The 13,076-nt window shown below is 42.2% G+C and overlaps 1 protein-coding gene across 2 annotated transcripts; it reads left to right on the top strand.

Annotated features, from left to right (window-relative positions):
* Positions 1-47: 47 nt before the first annotated feature.
* Positions 48-12,285, top strand: H2AC6 (H2A clustered histone 6). Of its 2 annotated transcripts, none has more exons than XM_069564666.1 (2): positions 48-698; positions 9,727-12,285. In XM_069564666.1, exon 1 carries the CDS (start codon positions 89-91, stop codon positions 584-586), a length of 498 nt encoding a protein of 165 aa, XP_069420767.1. In that variant the 5' UTR covers positions 48-88; the 3' UTR covers positions 587-698; positions 9,727-12,285. The 2 variants fall into 2 exon arrangements, with proteins under 2 accessions (XP_069420767.1, XP_069420768.1); XM_069564667.1 differs by having other exon boundaries at positions 129-698; positions 11,792-12,285.
* The last annotated feature ends 791 nt before the right edge of the window (positions 12,286-13,076 follow it).

Here is a 13,076-nt window from a genome sequence, read left to right as displayed (position 1 = left end):
ATGAGGTATGGAAATATAGCTATTCTATTGGCTATTTACCTGAGTCTCGCTAATAACCAATCAAACAACCGGATTTACTCCCCAGGAAATGCCTATAAAAGCAGCAGTGTTCTACTTAGTTTTAGACTTGGTGTATTTTGACAGGCAGTCTTTTTTTATTTTTTTGCTCTTTTTTTTTTTTTTTGTATTTGCTATGTCTGGACGTGGCAAGCAAGGCGGTAAGGCGCGAGCAAAGGCCAAGTCTCGTTCTTCGCGGGCGGGGCTCCAGTTCCCCGTTGGGCGAGTCCATCGTCTACTACGCAAAGGCAATTACGCCGAGCGGGTAGGCGCTGGGGCCCCGGTGTACCTGGCGGCGGTGCTGGAGTACCTGACGGCCGAGATTTTGGAGCTGGCGGGTAACGCGGCGCGCGACAACAAGAAGACTCGTATCATCCCGCGTCACTTGCAGCTGGCCATCCGCAACGACGAAGAGCTCAACAAGCTGCTGGGCCGTGTGACCATCGCTCAGGGTGGTGTTCTGCCTAACATCCAGGCGGTGCTGCTGCCCAAGAAAACCGAGAGCCACCACAAGGCCAAGGGCAAGTAATTGGACTGAGACTTGAGTTTCCGGAAGTGCTTTCAAACCCAAAGGCTCTTTTCAGAGCCCCCACTCTTTCAAAAGAAGAGCTAGTATCACTGTATTTGTAAAACAACAAAAGGTAAGTTAAACTTTTACGGAAGCTAAAGCGTTACAGGAAAACTCCCTTTGAATCTTAACAAAAGGTTCGAAGTATAAAGTGATAAATCGATTAAGGCTTGATTCACAAAGTAGTTATGTGTTTCTGATAGTAAGGTGATGTGGCCTTGGAAGATAAGGCCTAAGGGTTTAACTCGCCTCGATAAACTTGTTTTGACATATTACTTGGATGATGAGAGCAAACGGGTTGAGCAAGACAGCGAGACCCTCTCAGATGCCTTGCTCTACAATGAACCCTCATTTCCTTAGGTAAGGAAATCAGGGTCTCCGGTTAACTTTCGAAGTGCTATTTGAAACAATAGCACGTGTTTAGAAAGGGGCTTCTGAAAAGCTGCCTGGAGTTAACATGTGGTAGAAGGCAATGGCACCCCACTCCAGTACTCTTGCCTGGAAAATCGCATGGACGGAGGAGCCTGGTTGGCTACAGTCCATGGGGTCGCTAAGAGTTCCGCACTACTGAGTAACTTCATTTTCACTTTCCACTTTCATGCATAGGAGAAGGAAATGGCAACCCACTTCAGTATTCTTGCCTGGAGAATCCCAGGGACGGGGGAGCCTAGTGGGCTGCAGTCTATGGGGTCGCAGAGTCGGACACGACTGAAGCGACTTAGCAGCAGCAGCAGCAGCAGCTCAGAACAATCTAGACTCGAATTGTGTCTTCTCCCCCATTTACAGATTGATATTTGGGGCTAATTTCTAACCTAGTAGTTTTGTATGTAAGGTGGGTTGTGTGCTATTCTTCAGTCGTGTCCGACTCTTGCCACCCCATGGACTTGTGTGCCAGGCTCCTCTGTCCAAGGGATTCTCCAGGCAAGAACCCTGGAGTAGGTTTGCCATTGCCTTCTCCAGGAACCCTAGATTAGTGCCTGAATGAAAAGGTTCAAGTTTCTAGGTTCCCAACGCAGCCCTTAAAGGGTTAGAGCAGGACTGTAGTTCTCCCCAAAGTAGTTTACTACTGGAGATCTAGTAAATCAGCTGCTCCAACCCAAAAGACGACCTGAAGTGAAATTGCTCAGTCGTGTCGACTCTTTGCGACCCCATGGACAGTAGCCTGCACCAGGATCCTCCATCCATAGGATTTTCTAGGCAAGAGTGGGTTGCCATTTCCTTTTCCAGGGAATCTTACCGACCCAGGACTCGAACCCAGGTCCCACATTGATAGACGCTTTACTGTCTGAGCCACCAGGGGACCTAGCTCTGTACAAAAATCCCTAGGATCCTGTTTTCCAGGATTGAGTCTCATCGAGTATTTTGGATGACTCAGTTTGTACTTAAAGGAGTAGACAAGGAGGCTGAGTAAGCCAGAGTGGGGGACCTAGGCAGCCCAGGGAAACGCACCCACAAACACTGCTGGGGCTTTTTGCACGGAAATCAGTTGGTTTGGAGCATTCAAATCCAGATGTGCGGGAAGAGATCATCTAAACAGTAGCTGGTCCCCTGGACACACCTTCCTCTTAACTTTGACACAGACATCCTGCAGTCTTGGAGCCTCAATCCCACTCTTCCCCTCTTCCTGAGCTACTCGCCTGCCTCTCAGCCCCACCTCCAGCCTGGCCTTGAAACCACTAGCCAAAGAACCTGGCTAGTGTATGGGTGTTTGGTGAAGGCAAAGAGGCGGAAAAAGAAATGAGCATCTTGACGGCCACACATTAGAATCTCCCAGGTTTTTAATGATAGCCAGACTGAAAATCCGTTTGGGGAAAGTCCAATCTCAGGTAGGGGTACCCTAAGAGGACCATGTTCTTTCTGCCCAACAATATCTTTATGTTGGAGAACTTGGATTCTTAGGTTGGAACTGCTTTATATAAGGCTTGCGATACTTTTCATTGACTTGCCAGCTTGCCAGCTCCAACACTTAACTAGATGTGTGACCTCATCTTCCTGCGTCCATTTTTTCCTGTATGGCTTTTCTTGTGATGAAAAGATGGGCTCAGCAGTATGAGTATGCAGGTGGCTCAAGAGTAATACCCAAAACTTACTAAGCACTTATGGGTGTCAATGTTGGTCCAGCATATTAATTTAACCAACAATCCTAGAGATAAGTACTATTCCTATCCCAGTTTTAAAGATAAAGGAAATGGAAGACGGCGTAAACAACTTGTCTAAGCCCCAAAGTCAGGAAGCCAGTACTTGTAATCACTGGCTATGTTATAACCAACGGCTCTCTAGGAGATTATCAGAATTATGAAAACAGTAAAACTCAATAATACATAAAGGATTTAACTTTGCCCACATACCAAGTATTACTAATTTCATCCTAATTTCTTGAGAATTTTAAGAGAAAGAGGAGAGGTGATCATCCTGGAATATACATTCAGGAAGTGAGGTTAATCTTCAGAATGTGTGACCCACACATGTTATTTTTCGCACAGCACTTTAATTTTATTTTTTCCTACATTTTTTCAAATTTATTTTTAATTGGAGGATGATTGCTTTACAAAGCCACACATTTCTGTGTTAGCCAATACACATTTAATATATGACAAGTGAAAAAAGGGGACAAGTGGAAAGATGGTTTGGTAAAGAACCATAGGACTTGATAAGGTAATTTATTGTGGTAAATGAAGAAAGGAATTAGAGAAGACTTGAATTCTCCCCTCTGGGTTCCAATAACAAAATTTTTATTGGACTATTTAAGAGTGAATGATACAGTGTATTAATTTTCTGTATTTCATCAAAACATCCTTTAGGTCAAGGATCCCAATTGTTCCCAACCCTATTAAATTGTTGATAGGATAGATCCCAGCATACAATAAACACTTGATAATGACGCTGAGAAAATGTTGAGCTGGATCAGTGGCTGAGCCATTAGGAAACACTTAATAAAGTGCTAGAATACTAGAGGGTCAGTTTATTACCAGAGGTGACATTAATCACACACAGACTAACAGGCTGGTAATAACATCTTCTTTTACCAGTAGAAAATCCATTCTGAAAAATTCAGTTTGCATTGGCAACTTATTTTGAGAGCTTCAAAGAAACAGAGAAGGTGTCGTTTGACAAGCTGTTACCTAAGAGACACTGCTAAGAGACCACTCCCCAACCAGAGAACATTCCACACTGCTCAGGGCTAGCTTCTCCTCTCCAACATAGTTTTTTGCCTCCTGCTTTGAAATGTCACTGTTTATATCCAAAAGCCCTAGTTACCACTTGGGAAAATTCTCTAGTGGGCAATAAACTCTCAGTAGCTTTCTTTGGTTTCCAGCCCTTGAGTAGGTTTCCATCCACCATGCCTCAAGGGTCCTGGAGAGGACCATTTAAAATGGGGCAAGTTGATGAGAATGGTAAACCTAGGCCTTCCAATTACTGAAGACATCTGGGAACTAGGGACAAAAGTTTATCTCAGAGATTTATTGAGACGTGAGACTGAGATAGAATCATCATTCAGTTATATAGGATATTCTGAACACTACAGATCAGTTTAACACAACACAATCAGTTACAAAATCTCATTTAAAATTTCCAAATAATCTGTACTGCAATATCCTCCCTTTAATCCATCTGTCAGCCATTCACTTCCTATTTTTTAAATGTATCATGTGAGCTCTTTTTTTTACAAGTGTGGTACATCTTATAATCAGTTGTAAAAAATAATTGTATGTATTTTAAAATTAGAAGCAGGTTATCTTTTAAGGGTTTGTCATTTGTTGAATTCAATTATAAATATTCCTGTTAAGCATAATGCATGTGTGCTATTAGAAGACATTAGAAATTTAATTGAGGGTTTCCCCTACATACTAAAATTAAGAATCCGGGCTCATATATGTAGCTCCAGAATTCTTCCCTCTCTTTTTTATTTCAGCACCTTGATCTTGTAACAAACCAACATTAGCATCATCAGGAGATCTACCAAAAGGCAGATACAGTCTATATTTACACCCAGAAAACTGTATCATTAATAAGTAGAAAAATTTATAAAAAAACTTAATAAGCAATATCAGTATAGCACCAAAAGAAATTGGTAAGTCACATTACTCATACCTTTAATACATATCTTAATTTATTCACCATACTCCTTTCCATGTCCTGAAGAGTCATCCATGACCACCTCTAGCCTCAGTCTACCTACCTGACTTCATTACATCTCTCTGTCCAGGTACACTGGTCTCTCTTCCACCTGCCAGGTTCCTTTGTACTTCAAAACATTTGCACTGTTGATCTCATTCTCTGCAATACCCATCCTCTGACTTCTTTTGGTGAGCTCGTTCTCAGCTCTTCTCCAGACAGACCTATCTAAAATTGATCTAGCCAGATGGATTAATGATCTAATGTAAAATAGAAATGCTAAATGAAATTTTAGGGAAGATTTTTTATAACCTCAGTTTGTATGTGTGTATTTTGAGGGGGAGGTGTCATTATTAAGCTATCCAGGAAACACAAAGGCCATATAGGAAGGTACACAGACCACATAGGATAAAAATAAAGATGCAATATACCATAAAGAGAGTAGAAAACAAGCAGTACATCGAAATAAAGGATTTGCAAAACATTATACACAAAAGGTTAATGACCTTAATTTACAAGGAACAGCTGCAAACTGCTAAGAAAAGGGCAAACAATAATAGAAAAAATATTAAACAGGATATTGTATACATTTTATCAAATTCAAATAGAAAATGCATATGAGAAAAAACAAACCAAAATATATACAAGTGTTCACTTTCCTAGAAGTTAGGTTATGCATATCACAGCAACAAAGGAATAGCATTTCTCACCTATGGATGTTGTTGTTATTCTTTAGTTGTTAAGCTGTGTCCAGCTCTTTGTGACTCCGTGGACTGTACCCTGCCTAGCTCCTCGGTCCATGGGATTTCCCAGGCAAGAATATTGGAGTGGGTTGCTATTTCCTTCTCCAGAGGATCTTTTTGACTCAGGGACTGAACATGAGTCTCCTACATTTGCAAGTGGATTCTTCACTGCTGAAACGATGAGGGAAGCCCTTCACCTATGGATAGACAAGCCCTAAAACTAGTAAGACTTAGGATGATAAGGATGAGAAAGGATTGCCACAGTTGTATAATCTCTTGAGAAAATTTCCTGGCAATATACATTAAAATTTATTAAGAGACACTCAACCCTTTGCAAAGCAAAGCAGTACTAGATAGATAAGTAAATAAATAAGAAAAAAAAAAAAGAGAGAGAGAAACTACGGACGAGAGGGTGTCTACCATCTAGAAATAAAAGCCCCATTACGTGAGCTTATATGAGGAGAGACTGTTACCTTCTGCAAACATCTGTGTGTCAAGTGTTAAAAGAAGCATGTGTAGAGTAACCTCAAATATAAAAAGTAAAATAAACAAAGTAACCTCTCTCTGTTTATTTCTCACTCCAAGCTACTTTCTTTGAATCATCCTGTTGAGAGCCTTTAAAATATAGTCTAAATAAAGTCTGTCTTGATCAGATCCCATGTTGTTTGCCTTACCCCATTAGACTGTTCCATGAAGGGGAGCATGGTATGTAGACATCCCAGCTTCTCACAGAGGGGCTGGGACTCAACTCTCTGGTGAGTGAACCAGGGAATGGATGCTGCAGCCCAGAAAGCACACTCAGAGCCCAGAAAGGACATGGTTATTTCTGTTTCTATATAAAAATATCTGCCCAGTAACCATTGTTATATAAGGGTGACACCACCCTTATGGCAAAAAGTGAAGAAGAACTAAAGAGATACTTGATGAACGTGAGAGTGAAAAAGTTGGCTTAAAACATTCAGAAAACTAAGATCATGGCATCTGGTCCCATCACTTCATGGCAAATAGATGGGGAAACAGTGGAAACAGTGGCTGACTTTATTTTTCTGGGCTCCAAAATCACTGCAGATGGTGACTGCAGCCATGAAATTAAAAGACGCTTACTCCTTGAAAGAAAAGTTATGATCAACCTAGACAGCATATTCAAAAGCAGAGACCTTACTTTGCCAATAAAGGTTCATCTAGTCAAAGATATGGTTTCTGCAGTAGTCATGTATGGATGTCAGAGTTGGACTAATGGACTGTACCCCACCAGGCTCTTCGGCCCATGGGATTTTCCAGGCATGAATACTGGAGTGGGTCGCCATTTCCTTCTCCAGGGGATCTTCCCGACCCAGGGATCGAACCCGAGTCTCCCACATTATAGGCAGACGCTTTACCATTCAAGCTACCAGGGAAGCCAGCTGAGAGCTAAACAATTGATGCTTTTGAACTGTGGTGTTGGAGAAGACTGTTGAGAGTCCCTTGGACTGCAACGAGATCCAACCAGTCCATCCTAAAGGAAACTAGTCCTGAATATTCATTAGAAGGACTGATGCAGAAGCTGAAACTCCAAATACTTTGGCCACCTGATGCATAGAACTGACTCATTTGAAAAGTCCCTGATGCTGGGAAAGATTGAAGGTGGGAGGAGAAGGGGACGACAGGATCAGATGGCTGGGTGGCATCACTGACTCAATGGACAAGAGTTTGAGTAAGCTCTGGGAGCTGGTGACAGAAAGGGAGGCCTGGTGTGCTACAGTCCACGAGGTCACAGACATGACTGAGCAACTGAACTGAAATGAACCACTGTTGATACATATCCCACTGCCCTACACAGCTACTAGGGCTGCAGTGAAACTTGGAATCACCGTACACTGCATTTGTTTTCCACACTCTACCTTCTGCCAAAAGGTTTCTGCACTAACCTCATCAGACAGTATCTTCTGATAACTCTCAGTGGCCCTGTGCTTAGTTGCTCCGTTGTGTCCGACTCTTTGCTACGCCATGGACTGTAGCCTGCCAGACTTCCCTGTCCATGGGATTCTCCAGGCAAGAACACTGGAGTGGGTTGCCATGCTCTCCTCCAGGGGATCTTCCCAACCCAGGGACCCAACCCAAGTCTCCCCCATTGCAGGCAGATGCTTTATTGTCTGAGCCACTGGTTTGTTTTCTCTGCTGGCCGATATGATTTATAAAAGAATCTTCTCTAATGCCTTATTGGGTCTGTGGTTACTAAATGTTTGTTTACAATAATGGAAAGAAAAGGAGCACTCAGCTGGCATATATGACCAAGTCAGTGCTGTTTCATTCCTTACGATGCCTGCTCAGCACATGGGGCACCTCAGAGCCTTTTACATTCTAATACTGGGATTATGCAGTTAACATGATTTTCTATGGAGAGAGCTGGTTGAAAAATTCTGTCATATATCTCCATATCCTAGCACATCATCCCATATAATAGATACTCAGGAAATACTCGGAGTGAATACTCCAGATTAATGTGTTGGCAACAGAACTTCTATCTGCACAAAAACAGATCATTAATATGCAGGGATTTGTGAGTTTATTCCTAAGTGATGAAACTTTTTAACCACCAACAGTTTTAAATCCCATTTGCTACATTTGGAGGGAGATACATGACTGATTCTTGAGCTACTCTGTCCATTATAGGCCACAGGCCACATGTGACATTTTAAATTTAAATTAAATGAAATTTTAAAAAATTCAGGTCCTCAATTGCGCTAAGCATATTTCAAGTTGCTGGGTGGTTTCTGCTTTGGATAGCAAAGATACAGAACATGTCTGTCAGTGCAGAAAGTTCTGTTTGTAACACCAGGCTAGGGACTTCTTGTCCCTCTGGGCTGATGTGCTCAAGTGCACTTAACTAGTTTCCTCCTAGTAGCATCTAAGGATATGGTTAACCAGATAAAATATAGGACATTCAGTTAAATTTGAATATCAGTTAATCAACAAATAATTGTTTTAATATAAGTATGCCCCCAAATATTGTATGGGACACACTATGCTGGATTCCTGGGTGGCTCAGTGGTAAAGAATCCACTTGCCAATGCAGGAGGTGCGGGTTCAATCCCTAGGTCAGGAATATCCCCTGGAGAAGGAAATGGCAACCCACTGAAGTATTCTTGCTTGGAAAATCCCATGGACAGAATCATCTAGAGGCTTACAGTCCTTGGGGTCACAAAGAGTTAGACACCACTTACAGACTAAACAACAACAACCACACATGTTATAGTACAACAAAAATTGTTTATCTTCAATTCAGATTTAACTGGGCATACTGTATTTTTATTAGCCAATCTAGACAGCATATTAAAAAGCAGAGACATCACTTTGCCAACAAAGGTCCATCTAGTCAAAGCTATGGTTTTTCCAGTAGTCATGTATGGATGTGATAGTTGGACTATAAAGAAAGCTGAGCACCAAAGAATTGATGGTTTTGAACTGTGGTGTTGGAGAAGAGCCTTGAGAGTCCCTTGGACTGCAAGGAGATCCAACCAGTCCATCCTAAAGGAGATCAGTCCTGTGTGGAAGGACTGATGTTAAAGCTGAAACTCCAATACTTTGGCCACGTGATGTGAAAAGCTGACTCATTTGAAAAGACCCTGATGCCGGGAAAGATTGAGGGCAGGAGGAAAAGGGGAAGACAGAGGATGAGATGGTTGGATGGCATCACCAACTCAATGGACATGAATTTGGGTAGGCTCTGGGAGTTGGTAATAGACAAGGAGGCCTGGCGTGCTGCAGCTCATGGGGTTGCAAAGAGTCGGACACGACTGAGCGACTGAACTCAACTGAACTGAACTGATTAGCCAAATCTGGCAACTCTATCTGAAGAGCAAAATTAGAGCATCTTTCCAGGGATGTTGTGTCCTCTTACCACAGGGAATGTGTTTGTGAGGAAATGAGGTGGTGCTAGTTGTAAAGAACCCGCCTGCCAATGCATGAGACATAAGAGACATGGGTTTGATCCCTGGTTTCGGAAGATCCCCTGGTGGAAGGCTTGACAACCAACTCCAGTATTCTTGCCTGGAGAATCCCATGGACAGAGGAGACTGGAGGGCTACAGTCCATAGGGTCACAAAAAGTGGAATAAGACAGAGGTGACTTAGCACGCACAATACTCAGAAAGAAGCACACCAGTTACGAGGAAACAGGTTGGTACATTTTTCTGCATATGTTGAGGAAGGATAAGAAAGAAGTTCCCCAATACATTTACTTTGGTTTCTTCTCTTCCCTTAGGTTTCAAAAGCTTCTCATTACAAAGAGATGCCTGGATCCAGAGTGTCTGTCAAACTCATCAATGCTCAGAAATAAATGGATTGGTGTCAGTGTTCTGATATCACTGATTGATCCTGCATGTGCAAAATTTTTTCTATTAAAAACTTACTCTGGGTTTCTTTCATTGTGTGTACTGTGTGTCTTGGGGATAAGAAGAGTGAAAGGGAAGGGATGGGAACTATTATTGTGAAGCCTTCATTGGTAAAAATGTATCTAATTTCTTGAATAAGTAATACATTTTTTAAAATATCTATTTATTTGGCTTTTCCAGCTCTTAGTTGCAGAACACAGGATCTTTAGTTGCAGCATGTGGGAACTGGGCTCTTTAAAGTGGCTCAGATGATAAAGAATCTGCCTGCAATGCAGGAGACCAGGGTTTGATCCCTGGGTCAGGAAGATCCTCTGGAGAAGGAAATGGCAACGCACTCTAGTATTCTTGCCTGGAAAATCCCATGGATGGAGGAACCTGACAGGCTACAGTCTGTAGGGTAGCAAAGAATGGGACACAACTTAGCGACTTCATTTTCATTCTTTCTTTCATGTGGGATCTTGTTCCCTTACCAGGGATTAAACCCAGGGCCCCTGTAATGTGAGCCCACAGTCTTAGCCAATGGATCACCAGGGATACATTGAGAGGGTTCAAAGGAATCGAAATAACCAGGCATATGTTGAGAATCCACTCCTTTACTGGATTGTCCCACTGCCCCCTAAGTAACGTTATTTTCCTTGTATATTTGCCTGTTGTTAATTCATGCCAATGTGAGTCAAGCGTGAATGTATTTTTTTCTTTCCCCCTATCTCCAACTTTCGTTCTTAAAACATAGCTGACTGTATACAGTTGCTCTTTTCTCTAACAGTATATCTTGGAAAACTTTCCAAATGTGAACACAGAGGGTACTGTGCATTGTCTAATGTTTTTGTACTGTGGGGATGCCTCATCATTTATGTAACCTGTCCTCTGTTGGTAGGCACACAAAACAATACTGGAATAACAAACCCTGCTTTCCAGCAAAATGGAAATTGTTCTAATATTCTGCTGGGATGGTGCAAAGTGAACATAAATTCAAGGACTTAAGGTTCTTATCTTTAAAAACTGTGGCCTTGTCAAGTTCATTTTGAACCCCAGTTTCTTCATCTGTAAAATGGATGTAATATGTACCTTAAGTAACTATGAGAATGAAAAAATTGTTTGGAACTCTAAAGAACAGCACAAATAAAATTATTTAATTTTTCAACACCACTTATTTTGTGAGAGCTGTATATAAAATATTGGAATTGGAACAGTCTCCCCAAATTCCAGCCTGGCATGAAGAAATGAAATATGATACCAAGATGGAAGAAGAGTTTCATTAACTACCTGGTTCAATGGCCATTTCCTTACACAGGAGTTAGAAGGCACACCTTCCCAATCTGCCTTCTCCTTTGCCCCTTCTGCTCTGTCCTCTGCAGTCAAGGTCTGGTTTTAACCATATCTCTGCTACTCTAAAATCTGTGCTTTTGGGGCTGGAGGCCTGGATGGTCCATGCTGTATTGCAAGCTGTAGTCTGACATTGCCTAGCATGTTCTAGACACTCAAGAAATAGCTGATGAATTCATAAGGCTGGATTAATAGAAGGCCACAGCCTTCATCTTTTAAAAAACCCTATATAATAAGCCTGTACAAAGTGGTATGTCTGTGCATACATACATAACCACATGTATGTACACATAACACAGACCTGCAGTGAGATATTCTGAAAAGAAATGGGAGTTTGGAAGAAAAAATATCTCTGTCTGTATTCCAGCTCCATCATTTCTCAAGTGTCTGACTGGGGGGTGTGTCATCTGCCATTCCTGAAAAATCAGGCTTTTCATCTGTACAGTGGGATAATAGCATCTCCCAGGGTTTTGAAAAGCCAATCAAACAGAGTGCACATGAGAAATCACTTTGTTCCTTGTAAAACCTCATATAAACGTGAAAATTTATGTAAAGATAGAAGTATGTATAGAAATAATCTACCATCTTCACCTGTTGATCTATTCACAGAGTGGGAAGTCAGAGAGGATGTTGGGATTTCCAAGTCTGCATATGCTGGCTTCCACCTGCAGAGATTAAAGTGACTGCGGTTGTGATAAACTAGAGTGCTACTTGGTTCTGGTAGCCACTACCCCATGGTCCCATGGTCGGAGGAAGCTTCCAGAGGAGCGGACCTGGCAGACATGGTTTTGAAATGGTGGCAAATGCACCTTCTCACCTCCCACCAGGTCTATTTCAGGTGCAGAAGCAGCCCCAGTGGATTCAGTGGGCATTTCAAACTCAGCTGAGCCACCTTTGCAAGAATAGAGACTCCTAAAACAAGGATGCTTCAAGCTGCTTGCTCCATTTTTTGGCTCAACTTAACTCCCTGGATATGGAGAATCACCCCTTATGGGTACCTGAGAAACTTTGGCAGAGAAAAGAACATGTGGAAATCCATTAAGGAAAAGGGGCCCTTGACACACTGGCTCTGTGAAAGGAAAAAATAAATGAAGTTCAGTTCAGTTCAGTCGCTCATTCGTGTCCAACACTTTGAGACCCCATGAACCACAGCACGCCAGTCCTCCCTGTCTATCACCAAATCCCAGAGTCCACCCAAACCCATGTCCATTGAGTCAGTGATGCCATCCAACCATCTCATCCTCTGTGGTCCCCTTTTCCTCCTGCCCTTAATCTTTCCCAGCATTAGGGTCTTTTCCAGTGAGTCAGCTCTTCGCATCAGGTGGCCAAAGTATTAGTCCTTCCAATGAACACCCATGACTGATCTCTTTTGGATGGACTGGTTGGATGTCCTTGCAGTCCAAGGGACTCTCAAGAGTTTTCTCCAACACCACAGTTCAAAAGCATCAATGCTTCCGCACTCAGCTTTCTTTACAGTCCAACTCTCACATCCATACATGACCACTGGAAAAACCACAGCCTTGACTAGATGGACCTTTGTTGACAAAGTAATGTCTCTGCTTTTCAATATGCTGTGTAGGTTGGTCATAACTTTCCTTCCAAGGAGTAAGCGTCTTTTAATTTCATGGTTGCAATCACCATCTGCAGTGATTTTGGAGCCCAGAAAAATAAAGTCAGCCACTGTTTCCATTGTTTCCCCATCTATTTGCCATGAAGTGATGGGACCAGATGCCATGATCTTAGTTTTCTGAATGTTGAGCTTTAAGCCAACTTCTTCACTCTCCTCTTTCACCTTCATCAAGAGGCTCTTTAGTTCTTCTTCACTTTCTGCCATTAGGGTGGTGTCATCTGCATACCTGAGGCTGGGAAAAGTACAAAAGGAAACTTCAAGTTT

The sequence above is a fragment of the Ovis canadensis genome, chromosome 20, assembly GCF_042477335.2.
Source record: "Ovis canadensis isolate MfBH-ARS-UI-01 breed Bighorn chromosome 20, ARS-UI_OviCan_v2, whole genome shotgun sequence".
NCBI lineage: Eukaryota > Metazoa > Chordata > Mammalia > Artiodactyla > Bovidae > Ovis > Ovis canadensis.
Note: the sequence above shows the minus strand (reverse complement) of the source record. Positions and strands in the feature narration are given on the sequence as shown.